Source organism: Nothobranchius furzeri, chromosome 3 (genome assembly GCF_043380555.1).
Source record: "Nothobranchius furzeri strain GRZ-AD chromosome 3, NfurGRZ-RIMD1, whole genome shotgun sequence".
NCBI classification, from domain to species: domain Eukaryota; kingdom Metazoa; phylum Chordata; class Actinopteri; order Cyprinodontiformes; family Nothobranchiidae; genus Nothobranchius; species Nothobranchius furzeri.
The window spans coordinates 55,644,042-55,667,155 of record NC_091743.1 but is presented as its reverse complement, the minus strand read 5'-3'; the positions used below and the strand labels follow the sequence as shown (position 1 = coordinate 55,667,155).

The 23,114-nt window shown below is 39.8% G+C and overlaps 2 protein-coding genes across 4 annotated transcripts in view; one reads left to right on the top strand and one right to left on the bottom strand.

The window, feature by feature from the left end:
• The first annotated feature begins 737 nt into the window (after positions 1–737).
• Positions 738–10,898, top strand: glrx (glutaredoxin (thioltransferase)). 2 transcript variants are annotated; one of them, XM_015959370.3, is made up of 3 exons: positions 738–1,731; positions 2,808–2,939; positions 10,486–10,898. In XM_015959370.3, the coding sequence occupies exons 1-2, from the start codon at positions 1,441–1,443 to the stop codon at positions 2,919–2,921; spliced, it is 405 nt and encodes a 134-aa protein (XP_015814856.3). In that variant the 5' UTR covers positions 738–1,440; the 3' UTR covers positions 2,922–2,939; positions 10,486–10,898. The 2 variants fall into 2 exon arrangements, with proteins under 2 accessions (XP_015814856.3, XP_015814857.3); XM_015959371.3 differs by lacking the exon at positions 10,486–10,898 and adding an exon at positions 9,409–9,672.
• rhobtb3 (Rho related BTB domain containing 3) overlaps positions 2,935–23,114 on the bottom strand; it is a 33,342-nt gene continuing 13,162 nt past the window's right edge. Inside the window, exons 8-13 of one of the 2 annotated variants that reach the window (XM_070549345.1) lie at positions 19,213–19,322; positions 17,897–18,002; positions 16,240–16,413; positions 11,427–11,593; positions 11,231–11,327; positions 6,511–10,625 (exon numbers count right to left, since the gene is read on the bottom strand). In XM_070549345.1, the coding sequence (XP_070405446.1) occupies positions 10,507–10,625; positions 11,231–11,327; positions 11,427–11,593; positions 16,240–16,413; positions 17,897–18,002; positions 19,213–19,322 (773 nt within the window). In that variant the 3' untranslated portion in view covers positions 6,511–10,506. Of the gene's footprint in view, positions 5,575–6,510; positions 10,626–11,230; positions 11,328–11,426; positions 11,594–16,239; positions 16,414–17,896; positions 18,003–19,212; positions 19,323–23,114 lie in introns of those variants that run through there. The other variant, XM_070549346.1, reaches the window with a different exon arrangement.

The window sequence follows — 23,114 nt, the reverse complement described above, 5'->3', positions numbered from 1 at the left end:
CATATGGAAATTCCAGCAGCAATTTGATATTTATGACAGAAAAATTATGAAATCAACTGTTTTGTTAAAACCTTATCTGTATTTCTGAAAGTTGTGACTGTTTACATTTCACAGATCTTTGCTAGAATGTTAAGTAACTTTTTCATTTGAACCCACTCTGAACTGACCCTTTAACACACATATGTCAGACACAAGGCGGCCCGCGGAGCACTTTTATGTGGCCCGCGAGATAAATATAAAAAATATATTAAAACTGGCCCGCTGGCCGATTTTACCGCAAAGACTGCAACTCCCATGATGCTTTGCGGCGTCAGCGCGGAGCTGACGTGCCCCCTCCTTTATGTTTTTTCTTCCAGCGCCTGCTGCTGGTCTCTGCAGCTCCGCTGTCTCGGACAAACTACACTCCTCTCACTCAGCGCCGAGTTCACTCAGCTGTTTTCTGACGTTGAAGGCCAGAAACGGAGATTTTAACCACTCAGTAATGTGTTCATGACTACAAAAAGAAAGTTTTCCAACTAACGTCCAGACAGAGCTGATATAACTCCAGCGAACAGCGACACGCTTAAACCAGCATGGCTCTGTGGTGTTTCCTCCCCGACACACAACAATGTGGTCAAGCTGCTCAGACATGTTCATCAGCACAAAACTATGTGAGCACCTGTTGTCATCTAATGTCATTATTATGATGAAGATGAACAAAACAACAGGAGTCTCCTCCTCAGCTCAGATCAACCCCATGATGCAGGTATCTGGCTGGAACAGGTGAGCATCACAGTAAACCAGTGGAGCAAACTGAGCTTTAAATATGTTGGTTTTATGCTCTTTTTCTGTTCCAAAACATGAAAGTTTACAGGGGAGATGTTGCATTTTCATTTAAGATAAAATGATATTTTTATTTTGTTGTTGGCCCGTGAGCAAAGATTTAACCTAAAGTAAACAGGAGGTGGAAAGCCTGCACCTGCAGATAGATGAATAGAAAATCCCTTTATTGTTCCTCAGTGGGGAAAGCTAGATGTCACAGCAGTGATGACACTTATTACAGGAGAAAAAAAAGAGAATAAAAAATAAGAAAAATGAATAAACAAGAAAACATAAATCTTGAATAGATTTTAAAAATGCTGATTATACCACAAGTAATGAATACCACTGATGCCTTATTTAAAACTGACTTGCTCGTGTGTAATTTGGTTATTCCACATTCAGTGTTAATGCAGAAATATGTTTGTTTCCAAATTTAAAGGTTCAAAATTGCATATATGTTGATAAAGAAAATGTGCAAATTTGCCGTCACTTTTTCAAAAAAAATGGCCCTCGACTCCGTCCCAGTTTCATTTCGGCCCGTGTGAGTTTGAGTTTGACACCCCTGCTTTAACAGGTGGCGAGACTGTACTGCGTCTTTAAGACAGTGGGCGTGTCCTTACGTCACCCTGATTTACATAAATGTTAAAACTACATTGTTCTCCTCCAGTAGCTTTTGGTCTCTTACGCCCAGAATTTTCGTACTTCTTCAGTGAAGGAGCCAAGATGGCGCAGCAGTTTGTGAAGGCGGAGATCAAAGGCGACAAAGTGGTGGTGTTCCTTAAACCTACGTGTCCTTACTGCGTCATGGCCGAGGACGTTTTGTCCAACTATAACTTCAAACCGGGACATTTGAAGTGTATTAACATCAGTGAACACAGCGAGATGAACGCTATCCAGGACTATCTCCTGGAACTCACTGGAGCCCGAACGGTAAATGTCTGAGTCACGGTTATTATGAAACTTGGACCTGCTTCGTTTGTCAGTTAGTTAAATTCATTATTATGTTTTTCAAAAGCATCTTTTTATTAAACCATTGTGTTTAATGTGCTGTAAGTTTGGCTTTTTCTTTCAGAAAACACGGATTGATGGGAAATTATGCTTTTTTTGTTTTTATTCTAATATTTATCTGCTGTGGGCTTAAAAATGAATAGATTGCCAAGAATAAAAATAGATGGACGTAATTTTCACTTTAGAAGTGTGTGTGTGTGGGAGGGGGGGGGGGATCTTTTCAGACCCCCCCCCCCCCTCCCCCTTTTCTATAGAGTTTGGAAACTTGAAAAATCAGAAAAAAACATTTTAAACATGCTGGATAAAGGTCATCAATGACCAGGACTAAACTCTCCTGGCTTGGATCAATTTGCTCTGGCATTTTGGAGAAAATAAATTATCATACAAAAAACCCTCTAATTTATGAATAAAAGTTCAAGTTATCTTTACTTCCCACATCTGGGAATACTGGCTCCAGTTATATCAGTCAGTGGAAAGATGGCCTTATTAAAGCATGAAACAGCTTTTCTGTGGTGATTTAAGAGAAATAAGGTCCCTGAAGTGCTTTTTCAGGAAGTAATCCTGACCAAACCTCAGCATTTTACTGATATGTTGAAAGTCCTTTTTTCTTACAGACATTACTGCTGAGTCATGTTTAAAGATCTAGGGTGGAAAGAATGGGAATTGAGTCAGGAGAAACAAGTGACTTGTGATAGAAAATGTAAAGCCTTTAGGCTTGTGTTACACAGATCCTACCCTGTTCCATAAATAGCAAAATGGTATTAACATGCCACGCCCTTGGCTAAACATTTCTTTAGAATCCATACTTCTGTCTATTCCAGAAGATCAAAGAATAGACAACAGTGCTCTTGTTTCATGAACACCTCAAGCAGAATTAAGAATCAGATTTTAGGAAAATCTTAACATTTTCAGTCATTTGCGAGCCCGAGGTTCAGAAGGAAATGCTGCATATTTACATCACGTTTAAATTATTTTTATGTTGTCTATGTCGAATGCAGGTCCCACGTGTGTTCATCGGTGAGAATTGCATTGGAGGTGGCTCCGATGTGGAAGCGCTGCATAAGAGCGGTAAACTGGAGGGGATGTTAAAGTCCATCGGAGCCCTGCAGTGATCGTCCCCACGCCTCCAGGTACAGAAATACCGCGCTTACTGAAGTAGTCTCTTTGATCATTTTGCACAGTTTTGTCAGACTGTAAAAGTGTAACAGGATCTAGGGTTTTTCTACCAAATGGAGTGAAAGTGAAATTAATGTTGGTTATGGTTAATGATTGGTCTCCTGCAGTTCTTTCCTCCAGCCCAGCTAGCAGGTGGTGCTGAGATAGAGCTGGGGTTACTTTTCTTTGACATCACACCCCTTTTATTTGGAGAAAAAACTGATGTAACAAAGCAAACTAAGCAAGTTTACATATAAAAAATAGCACTTTAGAAATATTAAAACAAACTTTATCGTAAACAGCTTTTGAACAAGAGCAAAATATATAAACATCTCTGCAGCAACTAGTTAACCATGCTATTAAGACTTAACTCTGGACGAATGACCAAATCAGAAAAATAGAGCAGCTCATGAAGTGTCAAAAATGGCCCCTGGAACAACCCCACACCTGGCCACTGGGTGGCGCCTTAATCACATCTGTGGGTGATCACTGATCAGCACAGACTTTCCTGACTAGCCACATTATTTTGGTCCTTTAAAGCTTCTGCAGACTCATTTATTGCTGTCGTCTTACCCAACCGCTCAGGAGCTGCATCTGTTTTTCACATTGCACATGGCCGTGCTAATCTGACCTGTGCTGCTGATGAACTATTCTGTTTTACTTCATTTGTTTCGTGATGAAAATATATTCACTACACATACAGTCAGGTCCATAAATATTGGGACATCGACACAATGTTAACATTTTTGGCTCTATACACCACCACAATAGATATCAAATGAAACGAAGATGCGCTTTAACTGCAGACTGTCATCTTTTATTTGAGGGTATTTACATCCAAATCAGGTGAACGGTGTAGGAATTACAACAGTTTGCATATGTGCCTCCCACTTGTTAAGGGACCAAAAGTAATGGGACAGAATAAGTGAAATTTAAACATTTCAATACTTGGTTGCAAATCCTTTGCAGTCAATTACAGCCTGAAGTCTGGAACACATGGACATCACCAGACATTGGGTTTCATCCCTGGTGATGCTCTGCCCGGCCTCTACTGCAACAGTCTTCAGTTCCTGCTGGTTCCTGGGGCATTTTCCCTTCAGTTTTGTCTTCAGCAAGTGAAATGCATGCTCAATCGGATTCAGGTCAGTTGATTGACTTGGCCATTGCAAAACAGTCCACCTCTTACCCTTCAAAAACTCTTTGGTTGCTTTTGCAGTATGCTTTGGGTCATTGTCCATCTGCACTGTGAAGCGCCGTCCAATGAGTTCTGAGGCATTTGGCTGAATATGAGCAGATAATATTGCCTGAAACACTTCAGAATTAATCGTGCTGCTTTTGTCAGCAGTCACATCATCAATAAATACAAGAGAACCAGTTCCACTGGCAGCCATACATGCCCACGCCATGACACTTCCAGCACCATGCTTCACTGATGAGGTGGTATGCTCGGGATCATGAGCAGTTCCTTTCCGTCTCCATACTCTTCTCTTCCCATCCCTCTAGTACAAGTTGATCTTGGTCTCATCTGTCCATAGGATGTTGTTCCAGAACTGTGAAGGCTTTTTTAGATGTTTGGCAAACTCTAATCTTGCCTTCCTGTTTTTGGGGCTCACCAGCGGTTTACATCTTGTGGTGAACCCTCTGTATTCACACTGGTGGAGTCTTCTCTTGATTGTTGACTTTGACACAGACACACCTACCTCCTGGAGAGTGTTCTTGATCTGGCCAACTGTTGTGAAGGGTGTTTTCTTCACCAGGGAAAGGATTCTCCCGTCATCCACCAGTTGTTTTCCGTGGTCTTCCGGGTCTTTTGGTGTCTCTGAGCTCACCGGTGCGTTCCTTCTTTTTGAGAATGTTCCAAACTGTTGTTTTGGCTACGCCTAATGTTTTTGCTATCTCTCTGATAGGTTTCTTTTGTTTTTTCAGCCTATTGATGGTGTAATGAAACAATATAGGGTAAATTGGATTAAATAAATTGCTTAAAAGCTATTTATTTTTATTGACATTGCTTGTGACCCATAGCTGTGATAACCTATTAATTATATGGTCTTTAAGATGATTAGGCAGAAGATTCTAAGACTGTTTATTCAGGGACCGTCACCACTTTGTGTAGGATTCAAGAACCAGTCAGGTTTGCAAACAAATAATTTATTTTACAAACAATTTAAGATTTGATAAATGGTTTAAACTATTATTTACTGTGAGTGGATGCGACTGAGATGGGTGTCTGGAACTAGGTGTGAATATAGTATTTCAGAGTCGGTATCATGAGAAAGCTGAATCCTGGATGGAGGAAAATTGGTTTGCAAGTAAACTACAAGCTGTTATCAAACTGCATACAGGCGCTATCTCACTGTGCTCTACGTACCCAAATGGAGGCGCCCTTGCGGATCCGAAATGTCAGGGGGGTTGGAGACCCCGAGTACAGAAGTCCGTAGACTAACTCCTAGTATGACCAGGTCGGTCCAGGATCGCTTCCAGGTAACACAGGTGGACTGGATGGAACCAAGCGTCACAAATAAACTCTGGGCGTCGGTTGAGTCAGCCGAGTTCGGAGTGTCCAATCACCAAGTGAAATGACGGCCTTAAAGCGTTGGAGCAGGTCCCCACCTAAAAGGAAAGGAAAAGCATCAACGTTAGCTACAAACACTGGATGGCTCACGGACATGTCTCCCACTGTGAAGTTGAGGAACACCACGTTCGGCAAAGTCATTTTACCTGAAGAGAAAGGATGGATGTTCACAGCGCAGGGCGTGAGTCCTATGTAACGTGATGAAGGAGCTTTTCCACCGAAGTTATTTACCCTCTCTCCACAGATGCCTCTGACACAGAATTAATCTGCATGAGACTGCCTCAAGGTCATGCATTTGCTTCTAAACTGCTTTCTTTCCAGCTCAAGAGAAGAATGAAGATAAAGGACTCTCTCCTTTTAATAAATCAAAGAACTCTATTTTTAATAAAGTTAATCAAACAAAGTGTTAGTCAATAATATAATGTTGACCAATCTGTGAAATGACAATGTTATGATTAGTATGCTTTAATAAGTAATATGACTTTAATCTAGCTGCACTAGACATGCTGACTACACGTAATGTAAACGCATGACACATTTGCTTTTAAGCGTCCAATCAGAACCTTCCTTTTTGAAGCGTGGCATAGTCTCTGTGGTGTTTATATATCTGCCAACTTTGATTCGACCACAAATCAAAACATCCAGATTAATAAAACCAGTCCTACGCCATCTTAAGTTCATTTCTCAACGGTTCTCTGAGTTCTCAAGAGTTACTGGAGTTCTCTAGCCTAGTGAACTAGACCAAATTCTTGCTTTGCAAAGAATGGTCTAGGCATGCTCCATTGGAACCTCAGCAGCTCCTACCAGGACTCTGGCTAGCCAATCACAGCTCTCTAGAGAGGTTTCAAACACATAAAGAGCTGTGATTGGTCCATAATGGTAGGCCAATCATAGTGCCCTATCTGCTTAGTGAACAAATCACAGAGCTTTATCCGCTTTGTGGGCCAATCAGGGCACTCTATATGCCTGGTGGGTGGGATGATGCAACAGAGTGAAACAAGAGTATGTCACATTCATTGTCCAATAGCATGCGGAGATCATTTGAAAGACAACGGTAGAACCCGCCCCACAACCGAGAGCCGTCAATGGAGCGTGGCCAGACTAAATAATACATTTATTTAGTCTGGCTTGCCAGGCTAGGAGTTCTCTGCAGTTTACCGCATGCTAAGAGAAGTATCGGACCGGCCACCCGGACTTCCATTTTAAGCAAAGAACCAACAAGCTGGATAAATTCTGTTGCATTTTTTCCAACCAAGCAACGGTTCCTTTCAGAATAAAAGCTGAACTCACTGACCCAAGGGGGGTCCACCTGACGCCGTGAAACAACTGTCGCTTTTTACCTGGAGACAATCCAAAGACTAGTCTGTCGTACTGCTGACGCTGTTTCATCGGCTCCAGTACCGAAAGGGGGGTTCGAGGACCTGGCAGTCTGGATCTGTACGGTAGTGTCATCTGAAGGGTATGTGTAGAGCGACAAATCTGGCGTCTCATGTGTTTATGAAACTCCGATCATAACTCCGATCATAGCTAAAGCAAAACATCACAACATCATTCAGACTTGCTTCTCTGGATACGAGAGTTCTGATTACAACATCACTCACACACACCATTCATCTCATGTCTCGTTCACACCAGATCCATTCATCACTTAGTCTTGTTTAAAACTGTTTTAGAAATAAATCATCTTAAACATTTTAAAGGCGACTCTTCTCGTCTCTCAGTTAATACAAGTGTTGCATAATCCCTGCAATAAAAAGTTCCAATCTTCTGGTTAAAATAACCCAAAGGTTCACAAGGTTGATTCCATATTTAGTATGGAATCTCAGGTCTTATGGTCCATTAATTAGATGTAAATTAACCCTTTACATGCAGCTGCAGCCATGCGGACCTGCTCCCAGAGAGAGCTGGACATGATGGTGAAATTGGAACCGGAGTCCATGATGCCCTCACAGACAAGCGTCCCCTCCAGGGTCACCAGAATGTGAGGTTTCTCATTAGGACCATCACAGATGATTTTGCAGAGAATCCTTAGTGGAAGTCTGATCGGTGAGCTAGGCTCGCCAAGTCTGGTGGCAGGTTCTTTGTGTGCTGGAGGACCAGCGCTGATGGAAGCGACCACTCCAGACCTCGCCGAGGTCTCAGGTGTCAGCGGACGCACCAGTGATTTTTCAGCCCAATAATGGCTTGCTTCACTGATAGTGACAGCTCTTTGGATCTCATCTGGACTGTTGACAGCAACAGATTCCAAATGCAAATGGCACACTTGAAATGAACTCTGGACCTTTTATCTGCTCATTGTAATTGGGATAATGAGGGAATAACACACACCTGGCCATGGAACTGTTGAGAAGCCAATTGTCCCATTACTTTTGGTCCCTTAAGTGGGAGGCACATATGCAAACTGTTGTAATTCCTACACCGTTCACCTGATTTGGATGTAAACACCTCAAATAAAAGCGGACAGTCTGCAGTTAAAGCACATCTTGTTCATTTCATTTGATATCCATTGTGGTGGTGTATAGAGCCAAAAATGTTAGCATTGTGTCGATGTCCCAATATCTATGGAGGTGTAGTGAATATATTTGCATTACGAAACAAATGAAGTAAAACAGAATAGTTCATCAGCAGCACGTTGATTCTAAAAGGTCTTTATTTAAAGTCCACTGCTACGTTATGTACAGACTGTACAGCTGGTGCACTTTTGTTTTACAGTCCAGAGTTCCACCTGCCTTTCAATAATAAATTTATATTTCTGAGGATTTAGTATTTTATTTTATACAAATGCATACCAAACATCCATATGGTCAAAATCTCAGTGATTTACTGAAGAGAAATGCACTGATTTCTGCTACATTTCTGCATAGATACTCCTAGAACTGGACACCATCTGGTACTGATGGTTACTGTACATTAATAATTTGTGAAACAAATAATTGGCTTCAAAAAGCCCAACAATATGACTAAGTTCAAACTGAGTAAATGGCAGAGAAACGCTGGACTGTAAAAAGGTGCGGCCATGTTTTTCAAGTACACATATTGTATAGTTTACAAAAATATTTGCAGCACCATAAATCATAATTTCATTTTTATTTAAAATAATCTACCAAAAACAATGGGTAAAAGAAATACTGTCTTATTAACCCAGAGGCAGCGAGGTTTGTACTGTAATTATGTTGTGATATGGAGTCTACATCATTTTCACTATCAAAGGCTTTCACTGTGTTGGTCCAAATAAGGACTCACTACAACCCTCCAAAGGACAAAGTATGAAGCTCAAGTTCAAAAAGGAAGTGTTTCAGTGATGTGAAAACCTATGTGCCCACACACAGATTCATTGTTTTTGCTTTTCTGTCACAAAGATTTCAGATTAGTAAACGAATGACAGTATCAACAGAACCTGAGTAAATACAACTTTTATCATCATTTTGTGTATTAAAAACAAGCATAGACCTAAATGGAAAAAATAATCTACATTTTGAATTAACCACATTAAGAAATCTGAGTCCAGTTTCACTCAGATTATTGCCTACTACTAATGTAATCAATTCCTCAAAACCTGTCTGACAACATGGAGTAGGCGAAATAAACACGGTGTTCCATTCTAAATTCATTAATGCAGAAAAACACCTAAACCAGCACCACCAGTCTTATTGATCATTGATAATTGTAATTCTGTTGTTTTCAAGCTTTAGTCTTTAATGTTTTATTGTAATTGTGTTCATTGTATGTTTTTTTTTTGTCTGAAGCACTTTGACTTGTCTGTGAAAAGTGCTGTATAAATCAACTTCTTCACTTGGTTAAGGTCAGAGGTCGGTATTCCTCAATAGCAAAAGGGTGTGTACACTCAACCATAAACTATGAATCCCTAACAGGCTTCTCCACCAGCTCCTCTTGTGGCATCCCAAAGCATTCCCAGGCGAGCCTACAGATATGATCCCTCCAGCGCGTCCTGAGTCGACCAGGACGCCTCCCACTGACGGGACATGCCTCCAACACCTCCCCAGTGAAGTGTCCAGGATGCTCTCTAAACTCATCACCATTACCAGTTCTGACCAACCAAGGGTGTTTATAAAAGTGTAGGTTTAGTTGGTTGGGATCAATTTATCTGCTAAATAAATAAAAACTCAATTTTAAAACTGTTTCTGTATTTACTCAGGTTTTCTGATATCTAATAAGCTAAACATTGGTATGGACAGATGTGTATTCACAGAACGGTCTTGATTTTCTATCCGAATTTGTTTGCACTTTATTTTTTATATAAAATAGATGTCGTTTTTTTCTCTGAAAAATGGTATTTGAATCTAATTATAATCAAAATATAATAAATTTATTCTGTCAAGATAAATCAATTTGGCTGCAAAACAATTACTTGTGATGCATCATAAATGTGAAAGATCTACTAAGAGAGCTGTAATTAAATTGGTCCTGCTCAGAAGCTGATCGGGTTTCTGATATTTTACAGATGAAAATGAGTAACGACTGCTTTAGCAGCCAGTGCTGGGCTGTAGATCTGATCTGAGAAGTCCAGACTCCAGAGATGTTTCAAATCATTACGTCCAACAACACATGGATGCTACTGTGGGTTTAATTATTGCTGCAGCCGGTGTGTGTGCAGCTTAGACCACCGTTGTCAGGGTGGGGGTAGAAACAATTTACACATAATGCTGGTTTGAATATCTGGTATTTTTAATCCTTATGGAATAATTTAGCACATTTGATTATTATTTAGCATCTTGTAGAAATATAATCTATCACAGAGCCTCTGCCTTGTGGCCAGATGGTCATTTTAAAATCCTAGTTTGTATTGCCCAAGATGAAGTTGTCCTGATGCAAAGAGTCATTCCTCTAGAGGTGGAGGTGTGGTTCGTCTGAGCTTTCTGCTCACATTTTGACAACTATCCTCTCTCTCTCCTCTTGTATTCCCTTTTGTGCCCCACCCTCTTCCACAGAGTTTAGGCCTCCAGATGTGGTCACATGACTAAGCAGCGAGACTTTCGTAGATTGCGCCGCCGCTGCTGATACTCGCTGAGCTCCTGCAGGTATCCTCTGGACGGCCAGCGTAGCCTCTCCACCTGCTCACGCTCCTCCTCTGAACACACAGACATAGACATTCCTAGCCATCACCAACTGCAGACAACCCTGTGATGCTTTGCTGATGAGAAAGTTTGTCCATGCCTGATGCATGCTTTCAGATCCACACAAGTATTAAACGCTTAGCTTGCTGCCCTGAGGACAACCACAGTCACTGAAACATCAACGAACATTTTTACATTAAGACGCATCAACAAGCTTGTGCCCACCAGAACCAGAACCTGCCATAAATGAGTCTTTATATGCATGACAATAAAATGCTTCTGCTACAGTGTTGCTGTTCATCTCTCTTCATAAGCAAATGCGTAGAGATACTTGTAAAGACCCTTGAGGGGCATAAACTTTAAAATAAAGGTTTTATTAGATGATAGCATAAAAACAGGTGAGTGCTACCTGGAGGATCAAGTTTGAATGTGAACTTTCATTAGAAGCAGCAACTCTTTAATTCACAGCTAACTTTATCTCTGTGGTTACATTTCATTTATTTTACTTCTGCTTTGTTGAGAAATGTGAATGTTGTGCCTGGTTTCTTTTCTGAGCATGAAAACAGTGTGTTATTGTAAGCTTCACTATAATTCTAAATATTCACTTGATCTCACTGACCTGAGAGCTCCAGGAAGTCGGGTTTATGACTAAAGATCAGGTAGTTGTTGGCGATGAAGTGGAGGAGCCAGATGTACAACTGCTCTGCGTTATGGCACTGAGAATGAAGGGAAACGGAAGGAAAAGATGACTGAATATTATCATTGAATCAATTAGCATACAAGCTGGCTTCTCTCCACACACACGTAGCACTGACCTTTGCCCTGCGGAGCAGTCTGACCACGCTGATTCCTGTTGATGCCAGCTCTCTACTGGGCATGCTCTGAAGGTAAGCACACACACACACCTCGCACAGGTGCTGTAGTCGTTTCACCTGATACATCTCTGCACAAACCAGTACAGCCATGGCCTGCAGCACACTGGCTGGACACACACACACACACAGTGAAACCCTTTATACACATTCTGTTCAATAACATGATGCACATTTATTTTGTTACCAAAGGCATACTATTTCTGCCTTGGAGAACTGGGTGGATTATATTGGAAAAGTAATTATTAGTGTTCATCTACAGCTCATCCAACTGGAGTCGGCCTGGTTAAAGATGGCTGCCACATCTAATCGGTGTTAGCAGACACAAACTTGGCTTTTAACTCTGTTGTCTTTACAGATACTGAGCTGCAATTTTACATATGTATGAACTTTGAATGCTACATAAAGGCTGCAGCTAAGATTTAAACCTGCAATCTTTCAACTAAGCCACTTGTTGATGTTGGTAGCCATGTTCACTAAAATGATCTCAAATTGAAATGGTACCAAAACATCTGGAACGTAAAAGTTGAGGCTTCAAAAACTGTCCAACCATTACCCCAATAAGACCTCAAATGTGTCAGGTGTCAACACCTACACAGTTCTTACCTTTTTTCTTGGAAATGGATCTATAATTAGTTATTTGATGCTTAAAAAGCACCATCATTGTGCAAGTGAGCAGGCAGGACTTTGAGACTTCCAAAGTGAACCGACTGCACCCGTAGGTGGTTTTTATCAGATGTGCTTTTGTAGGTTGTAGGTCACGTCTCTCTTGGAAAAAGAGAATTTTCATGTCATGTTGACCAAACCGATAAATAGAAGTTAAATACCTTTTTTAAACCTGGGATTTGTGGCTTTACTTTTTGACAACAGAAAGGAAAGATGCTTGGTTTAAGTTATTAATGTGTCCTAAAAATGATAAATGATACACACTTGTTTTGGAGTCAGAAGACTGCAAAACAGATATTAGAACATGGTTACTGAAAAACAATGGGGTTGGTATCAGCTTTGGTGTGTTCTTGCTGTGTTGTTTCAAATTCCATCTTTCAGTTCTTTTTAAAACACAGAAAAGGTTTATTTACCTGCGAAACGTTGCAGGTAAATAAACCTTTTCTGTGTTTTAAAAAGAACTGAAAGATGGAATTTGAAACTCAACACAGCAAGAACACACCAAAGATGTTTAAAGAAAAATACGGACAACAAGGAACGAAGGACTTCCGCCGTTTGGGATGATTGCATCAAAAACGCGCACGTCTTTGGAACCACCTTCACTTCAATTTAAGATGCCGGGACGAAAACATTACACCAACAAGCCTACAGCTGAAAACACCGATCCGGACCAAGACAGCACAGAACATAATGGAAAGAGCACAGAGAGCACTACTCAAAGAAAGGATAAGAAATGTCACAACCAAACAGAAGCAAGTGGAAAACGAACTGGAAAGAAGACACCTGGACTTAAAAAGAAATTACAAACTTGATGAACAAACGGAGGAACTAATTACAAGACACATGATGGAACAACAGGAAAAAGTTCATAAAAGTAAAAGACTCAAATAAGTTAAACAAAATCATTAACAAGAAAAAGAGGGAAGAAATACAAGATAACACCACATAATGCTCATGGGTATGTAACATTTCACAATATGAACTAACAGAAGCAGAAGAAAGCATATTAAAAAAGGTTTAAACTTTGCAGTAACACCAAAGAAAATACCATATGATGAATTTATCGTAGCAACAGAACTACTAGCATGTCAACAGATCACAGATGAGGGAAAGAAAGCAGAACTTAGAAAAAACGTTGTTGGGATATTAAAAAACAGCCAAATTCAACACAGCAATATTACAAATGAAGAACAATCAGCCATGACAGCGTTATCCAAAAATGAACAGATAATTATTCTACCAGCAGACAAAGGAAGAACCACAGTAGTAATGGACAAAGAAAAATATAAGCAACAGATGAAACAGATGCTAGAGGACAAAAATACATACAAAATACTTAAAAAAGACCCAACAGAAAACATTAAGAAAAATATGAAAAAATTACTGAAGCCACTACAAGGAAATGGCAAAATAACAGGAAAAATGTACAAACACTGGATTCCTACAGCAAACATAATACCAAGAATCTATGGAACACCAAAAATACACAAACAAAACACCCAATTTAGACCAATAGTACAGTATAGGTACACCAACATACAACATGGCAAAAGAAATCAGCAAAATCATCAGCCCGTTATTAGGTAACACAGATCAACACCACAAAAATTGTATAGAACTGGCAAAAGAACTAAAAACAACAGAAAGAAAAGAACAACCAAAGCAAAGAACCAGAAACCCAGAAAGACAAGAACCAAAACTAGTGATAACCTTACCATACATTAAAGGCATAACAGAAAAAATAAGAGCAACAATGAAAAAATAAAACAAAAACACACCAACAAAACCATACACAACCGTTAGAAACAGACTAGTACACCCAAAAGACAAGACACCAGCTGGACATAAATGTGGAGTTGTTTACGAAATACCATGCAAACTCTGCAATAAAACATACATAGGAGAAACCGGACGCCAATTCAACACACCAACAATAGAACATAGAAAGGAGTGTGAGAAAGAAACAAGTCAAAGACACACAAGAGCAGCAAAACAAGAAGCAGAAAGTACAATAAAGAAGTTAGCCGTAACAGATCACTGCACAAGAGAAAACCATATAATGGACTGGGACAACACAAGGATCATAAACACCGAACAACAGAAATACAAAAGATGGATAAAAGAAGCTAAAGAGATAAGGAGACGTGGATGTGAGACCATGAACAGAGACGATGGAGTTTACTCGTTGGATCGCACATGGGACTGCATCATCGAAGAGGGGAGAGCGGGCAGCAGAGGGCGACAACGTCCTCTGCTGCCTGCGGATAAACAAAGGAAGTGACGCCACCATTGGAGTCAGCCTGATGTTTGCAGCCGCAAACGAAACATTGCAGGTAAATAAACATTTTCTGTGTTTTAAAAAGAACTGAAAGAGGGTTGGAATCATTTCCAAGTTCCAATCATTTATGCTGACTCATTTGTTCTCAAGAAGATGAGTTTAGTTCAAATGAAGATCCTGCTCACTCTGCCTATGAACAAGCCAAGAATGCATTACACTTTAGTGGCATATGCATTAATTCCTCCCATTGTAGACTTACAGACGCCTTTAATCTCTTAAATCATTTATTTGTTCAATGGTAAACAGAGTTCAGATTCTGTTAAATTATCACATTTAAGTAGACCTGAAGCAGTCTGATTGGTTTTTATGCAGAACTCCACCTTCAGCATCTCTCACGCAAAAAGTGTGTGTGTGTGTGTGTGTGTGTGTGTGTGTGTGTGTGTGTGTGTGTGTGTGTGTGTGTGTGTGTGTGTGTGTGTGTGTGTGAGCTAAAGACTAGCTGCTGCACTGTCAGCTGAGCAGCAGCAACACTGCAGCTTTGATCTAACTGACTGCACAATTAATTACTCAAGCGAGCATTAAGAACGTCTCCTTGCATATGTTGGGAACACATTATCTGGGTGAGATCGCTGATGGCCCTTTTACTTCGACTTCACACCCTTTTGTCACTGATGCTTGTGGAGTTACCTTGTGTTGCCCTTGAGTGCTGGGGTCTTACATAACATAACATACCAGCCTCTGAAGCTGCTTCACGCTTTAGTGTCCAGTGGTTTTGAGTACAGGAAGCTGTTCTCTAGCTACACTCCAGCTAGATTTTTAGGATCCTTTCTTTGGCTTTTTGTTGTTTTATAGAAATAAATGTTTGTGCTATAAATTATTGTGATTATCAGCTACTGGGAGCTGGTTAATGTGACTTCATATTTCTGATGTTTTATCTGTTTAGAAGCTTTTATATATTTTAATAGATGGTGACTGGCGGCTATCTCCACCTACAGTATCTGAATACAAAAATGGTGCTTTGCCTGTTCTAAAATCAACAATTCTTTGATAATACTGATTTTAAGAAGCTGAATATTGCTAAAACACAGTCATGGGCATGTCCCCTGTTTCAGATACGATTGCCAAAGTCTGTCAGTCCCCACTATAGAAGAAATGATACTTTATGCTAGTTGTTTAGCTAACCTTAAGCCACTGACCTGCAGCTCAAACTGAATCAGGCCAGCATGAACTTTGTAAACACGTGTTTTACATTAGGTAATCTCTGCTGATGCACTTTAACCTTTTGCACGTATAGCACCATAGCTCATCACTATGACCAGAGAACTCACCACTACTTGCTGTGACAGAGGAAAACAACAAAACATGCGGCACTGACTTGGCACCATCAAAGGCAGCGGAAGCAGCAATGCCACGGGTTGATTTTTCTTCCCACAAAATTAATTTAATTTCAAGCTCAGTGCTGTTCACTGTGTGCCTCTTGGGAGTGACTCTGGCAGCGTGGTGCGTTCACACAGATGGATGTTGTCATCTGGGTCTTTGTTTAGGGCTTAGTTTTATGATCAAAGCTCAGATGAAAACACTGACGCACTTGTGTTTTCTGATGTCTTCATGGGGCTCATTTCCACAGCATTCAAAGCTACTTTAATCCCAGTTACAAATTAATCCACTTTTCCAATAATTATTCCCTTTATTTTTGGCCATTTGTCTTTATAATTAAGACTAAGTCAAACTTAGGTTTCAGGACACAATAAATGGCTTGAACAATATCAAACGACCTAAATTAGGAACGTGGGCTGTGTGTAGTAAACTCACCAGGACAGCAGGAGTCAGTGTAGAGGTACTCCAGAAAAGACAGAAAAGTGTCAGAAGAGACTCCGTGGATGGGAACCACTCTGCTCCGAGCCTCTGCATATTTCCCACTGAACATGGCTGCCATGACATCACAGCGAGCAACCAGCACCGCCCGGTGAGCGGGCAATACACTCCCTAAATCACACACAGAGAAAAGTAACACCCAAGTTTTTACATCCTAAAAAATTTTTTTCAAAAGAACAAAAGTATCCATGTTTGTAGTGAAGAAACACATTTAATTAATGGTTACAAATAGTGATGCACCGATATGAAATATCTGGGCCGATATCCGATATTAAGATCACTGTTTTGGCCGATAACCAATATTTGCCGATATCGATATACTGACATTAATGCTTCTAAAATTAGCTGTTTTTGTATAGAATAAAAATTATTAAAGCTGAATTTACATTATTATGTACACACGACACACACATTTACACTTCACAATCACTGGGATGTGACTAAACAATTACTCATCACCCCCCCACCCTCTGAAACAGGCAAACGAATGGTGACAAGATGGAAAAAATATCGGTTGATAACATCGACCCGGTTTTTTTTCATCGGACCGATACCGATATGTTAAAAAAATGACAAACATCGGCCAATACCGATATTGATGCCAATATATTCCATCCCTAGTTACAAATATTAAGTCATTTTATTTAAAAGTCTAATATTGTGAGCCTTGAGCCAGATGGACCGTTTCTCTGAGAATAAAATGTAACCTCCTGTCAGTAAGGGCACCAAACGGCAGGCCGGTATGCAAAACCAGAGGAAACCCTTGTTTGTAAAAGAGACGTGCATTTTCACCTCAAAGTTTAATTTTCAGCTCGGAGAAGAAGTCGAGAAGAGCTCAATGCATTTTTTATGAGATAATATTGATTAGAAGAGGCTTTGGGGTGTTTTGTCTGTATTTTTCAGTTAAATAGAGAGGAGGAACTTTTTGTGGAGATTAAACAGAAACAGAACATCAGTAGAACATTTTGATCCGATTTTATCCTCAGATGGACGACCTGAGATCATAATATAGTTACATGTCCTGAGACTAGGGATGTAGTGATATGAAATCTGGAGCCAATACTGATTATTGCTGTTATGGCCAATAACCGATATTTGCTGATATCTATCCATCTATATCTACAGTACAGGCCAAACGTTTGGACACACCTTCTCATTCAATGTGATTTATTTATTTTCATGACCATTTACATTGGGAGTTATGTACTTAACCAAAAAAGGTGAAATAACTGAAAGCATGTTTTATATTCTATGTTCTTCAAAAAGGCCACCCTTTGCTCTAATTACTGCTTTGCACACTCTTTGCATTCTCTTGATGAGCTTCAAGAGGTAGTCCTTCAAAACTGATGGAAAACCATTTCAGGTGACTCTCTCTCTGTGTGTGTGTGTGTGTGTGTGTGTGTGTGTGTGTGTGTGTGTGTGTGTGTGTGTGTGTGTGTGTGTGTGTGTGTGTGTGTGTGTGTGTGTGTGTGTGTGTGTGTGTGTGTGTGTGTGTGTGTGTGTGTGTGTGTGTGTGTGTGTGTGTGTGTGTGTGTGTGTGTGTGTGTGTGTGTGTGTGTGTGTGTGTGTGAGAGACAGATCAGCTGGATCCTACCTTGCACCATAAAGATGACATCAGAGTAAAGGGGAGAATTGAACAGGTTGACGAGAGTCTGAGGACCCAGCTGGGCTGCCCGCGCACTCGGTGTATCCCTGGGACCCTACGCACACGCACACACACACACACACAGAGTGAGGGGAGAGGAAGCATAATGCCGAACGAATTAGACATCAGGAATTTAGCATTCTTCTGCTGCATGTCAGGTTCTTGTTACCAGCAAAATTGTCATTCTGAGCATCTATCGCACCTCCTCCGTAGAATACAGATGGCCCCTCTGCTGGTCTTGCCTAGCGCGACCAAAACATACTTGAACTGCAGTGCCAAGAGCTACAAGACTGGAATTGACTGCTACTGAGAACAGAGTGAGAACCAGACGGAAGTCCAGACCACCTACTTTCCAAACATCCATGTTTATTTGAAGTTTTTTATTGCATGCAAGATACAATGGACAAAACATGTTAAATATAAAGTATTATTGTGTTTATCATGTATTTGCATTGTGCACACGCTGTTTTAGCCCACAAAAATATCCCATTACCATTGCATGGCCTTTATCAGTCCACTGAAGCACAAACATTCTCACGCTGCTCTGCTGCAGAGAGACGAGAACGTTTTTCACTCAAGACAGCAACAGAGCCTAAGCCTTTGATTTTCTCTACATCCATGGAGAGATCGTCGGAAGTAAAATTTCACTAGTTTGAAAGGGTCCGACATCCCGGGGGTGTTTGCAGTGGAACACATCACATGGTGATGGGAATTATGGTGTCTCATCACGTTAAAGTGGCCTTTCCATCTTTGTGTGTCAGCTCGTCCCAACACTGCCTCAGGTACAAGACCCACTTCTATCCTGTTGGCTCAGTAGCCAAAAGGACTTGTCAGACCACAGCCATGTCATATCTGCTGATCCCTCACTAAATGTTTTATTTTTTCATTTGGAGCCACCTCATGCTTTTTAAATAAGATGGTTCCGATGTGTTGCTACAGCCCAAAAGCACCAGTCTGAAGTTCTTTCAGAGTTTTGTTGTTCTTTTGCTCTTTGAAAGGCATGCCGTGTGTCTTCAGTGCTAATTCCTGCAGAATGTGTGAGGTGATTAGAGCCCCTAATTATGTAAATACAATAATTATTGCCACATTATTGCTGCACTGATTCGAATCGAGATCTTGCTAATAAGGCAGTGTTGCTCACAAAACACAAAAAATGTTGTTGTACATTCCAGAAGAGGCTATTAACCCATGACAGGGAGCATATAGATAAAGATGCCTACAACATGTGTTTGCTGTTATTTATGTGACAAAGAGGAGTTTCTCACCCTTTCTCTGCCAATTAGGGATCGTATGCGTTCCATAAGTGTAGCCACAGCTAGCGAACTCTTCAGCTTCTCTTCCAGGGCCTCTTGGAGGTGCTCCCACTCCCACGCTCCTACAAAATATCCAGCATACGCTGACTCTTTAAGTCCAGTACAAATCTTTAAAAACACACAAACAGTTCGCTAGTTGGCACTGCAACCTGACCACCTACATACCTTAACCCCCATGTCTGTTTTAGTCAGTTTTTGTTCATGCACCTGCTTACATAATCTGTATTTTTCCGGGGTGCATCTAGCCCCAGTTCCACCATTATAGGAAGCAGTGAAGAACACCCATCACCAGCTATTGCACATTTATACTTACTAGTGATACTTTTCCCCTTTTTTACTTCTTTCACTATTTATTGCTGGAATTTACATCCCGATTTGTTTCAGGTTTCATTCTCAGAAGCAACAGAGACACTGAAGTTGAAAGAAGGCAAAACAAAAAAAAGAGCCCCCTATTGGCTGGTTCTAGCACAAGCACAACTAAGTCATTTAATGCTTGACAAACATCATCCTAAGTGCACAGATTCAGGCTCCAAAAACACTTGCTTCTTATTTACTACAGCTTCCAGTTTGTTTGGGTTTTGGGTTGGCCAAAGTCATTATTAGGACAAGCCAGAGCTTTTTAAAACCTCTCAACTCCTCTCAGGAGCAGCTGCTCAGCAGTTGGAACATTTAAGTAACTGATGCTGACAAAGCAGGAGAAGTCTAAGGAAGATGGTAAGCAAACCTAGTAGAAGATTCCGCTCCTCACACTTCTAAATGATCTATCACGAAACACAAGTTAAAGTTCATCAGACACATGACCCCAAACAAAATTGGTGAACAGACCAGCAGTGCTAGCAAAGATGGCATGGGTAATTTTTCAGTACTACAAGCTAATAAAGCAAAGTGCTCAAACATTTTAATGCACTAAATTTTGACTTAAAAATGCACATTTTAACATAATGTTTTGTTAATGTCTTGCTCTTCTAAGACTAAAGAGATGTTCTATGGTGTAATCTGACCGAGGCTCGACTACACAGTGATGCTTTCTGAGCTAAATGTTAAAAACATGTAAAGGGCTTCAATACATATCATGCAATGTTTATTATAGAGCTGTGCAAATATATTAATTTATATTGTTATCCAACCGAACCCTAACCCTAACCCAATGATTAAAATCACAATGTAATTTTTGCTAAATTATTATTGTTAAAATTATTTAGTCACATTAATTCTGAATGACTCACTTTCACCTCATCTGAGGGCTCATTGCTCTTGTAAAGATGGTAGAAAAAGGGCAAAACACACCAGCAGCATTTGGTGCACATCAGAAATACTATTACTATTACTTCAGATATGACCTACAATCTGTTGTGCTGCATCGAGTGACAGTTTTTCCATATTGTTGTATTTCCAAGTATCAGTAATCCTGAAGAAATACATTTTTCGCAAATTGACTTCCTGCTTTGACGTCTTGACACCTTCAATGTTGTCAGCCTGTTTTCTTCATGTGATGAACCAATTAAATGGAGAATTACATTTAATTAGTTGGTGTCTACATTTGTGTTAAACTGTCTCAATGTTCCCTCATATAATTTGGTATAGTTCTCACTCTAAATAGTGCTGTCTGTCTTTATAATGGTCTATATTAACCCTAAAATGATTATTTCTTCCCTGTTGAGATTTGTATTGATTTTTTTTTCCATGTTCGCAAAATGTATTTTTGGTCACATTGTTAATTAGTTTTAATCACAGCTAAACAGCAGATGAACAAAAATGTGAACTCCAGAAAATGTAGATACTGTTACCATATTGAGTGTTTTAACTAATTGTGATGTTTATTCCAAAAATCAAGCCATCCTAGTTTATCATCTTATTTATTCAGCAGGAACTTAACTACTTTTTTCAATCATTTACTGGTAGTTTGGATTAAACCCATCCAAGTGATGATTTGCCTTGATATTAGAGTAGGTTGTTAAAACTGCAGAGAACCAAAACTACCTCTTAGACGTTTGAATCAAACACAAACATAACCATCACAGTGCCAATAAAGATAAACATCATCATTAATTGTTATGAGTAGACATCTGGGACAATGAACAAGGGTCTGGACAAAACGTATGACAACATAACTTTAAATGTAAAAATGTTTCTGCACAGAATTAAGAAGCCAGTCGACACGTAAACGGATTACTGTGTAAAGGTTTCACAGCATTATCACACTAAAGTGGATAAAAATATACTATATACACCAAAAACAACAGATCTTCCTCTATCTCATTAAAACCTCTATCGTAACCTCTGCACACCTTTCAAATGTACTCAGTGGTACACTGGAATAGAGAGATTACCTTAACACGCAGAGTAGAGAAATGACACAGCACGGTACCGATGCCTCAAAAATAGATTCACTCCTGAGCTGTTACACTGAGAGGCATCAAAAATATGACAGCAACGCACTGGCATAAACAAAACTAAATAAATACAGTGCTGTGGGGGAAATAATTGCTACCTTCTTTTTTGTTTGTTAATTTCTGCTTTGTGGTCACACTTAAATGTTTCAGATCAGCAAAGTATCAGACAAAGATAACCAAAGTATTTCATTTATCACTGGAAAAAAATATCCAAACCACTCTGATCCAATTTTAATTACCAATGAATAACTGTGTAATTTTGAAAGTCAAGCTCTGTTTTACCAACAGTAAGTAGTAAGCTAAATGATCTAAAAAAAAACGTAGGGGTTATAAGGAAATCCAAGAACAACAAAAAAATAAAAACCTCCAAAAAATAAAAGAAAAAGAAAAGCATCTAAAGCTCTGCAGTTCTCAGTTGGTAATGGTAAAATTGGAAAACAAATTGGCCAAAAACATGCCTCCTAACAAAATTCTAACATAGTATAGCTATAAAGATATTTTGGAGATGAAAAAAATGACTAAAATAATAAAGCAACTATTGGACCATCCAGTTGTTGGTCTCACTGAACATTCTAGATCACTTCCTGTAATTGATAAAACCATGAAATCTTAAAAAGGCCATTGATGCTGAAAAACCCTCCGGTGTAGCTGACACTAAACAATTCTGTAAAGAATACTAAGGGTGTCACAACAAGGGGATGGTTATGTTTTTACATTAGGATGGTGGGTTGAATTGCTATATTTTAATTAACAAATTCAATCACAAATTAAAGACTAATTTTTATGACTGTCTTTGTCCAATGATGAAGGAAATCTGTAAGGGTATTTAATACTTTTTTACAGCACTGTATAAAAATATGAAGCAAAAAGTCTGTCAAGTATTGATACTATTTCCACCAAACAAAGGGTTGTAATAAGGTATGTATTCCATTTCATCATTCCACACAAACACAAATACTGCAGGAGCCGATTGTACTGATTCAGATATATTTCCACACCGTTTTCCCCAACTGAGCCTATGCTTCTTCCTTGATTAGACAATTTATATGAGGTGGTCCAGCAAACACAAATGTCTGTTGCTTCAAAGGAAACAAATTTCATTTACTCCTCATTTTTGTCCCCTCTAGTATGTAGAATCATCCATAAAAACCGCAGCCTGTTGTGTAACACCTAAGTGTTCACACACACATCTTCATTTGCATCATAAACTTGTAGAACATATGGAGAAAATGCAAATGCACACAACTGCACCCAAGTGACAGTTTCAATAATTCAGCAGCACACTACAAAAGGAGACAAAGTCTCGGAGTGTTAGTGTCACATATCAGAGTCTCGGCCTCTGTGACTACTCACACAGTCAGGTTAGAAAATCCCAGGGTGCAACAATAGTGTGGGTGTGATCCCATGTGTCTACTGGAAATTATTCTAGCTAAATAAGCTACAGATGAGAAATTACATGAT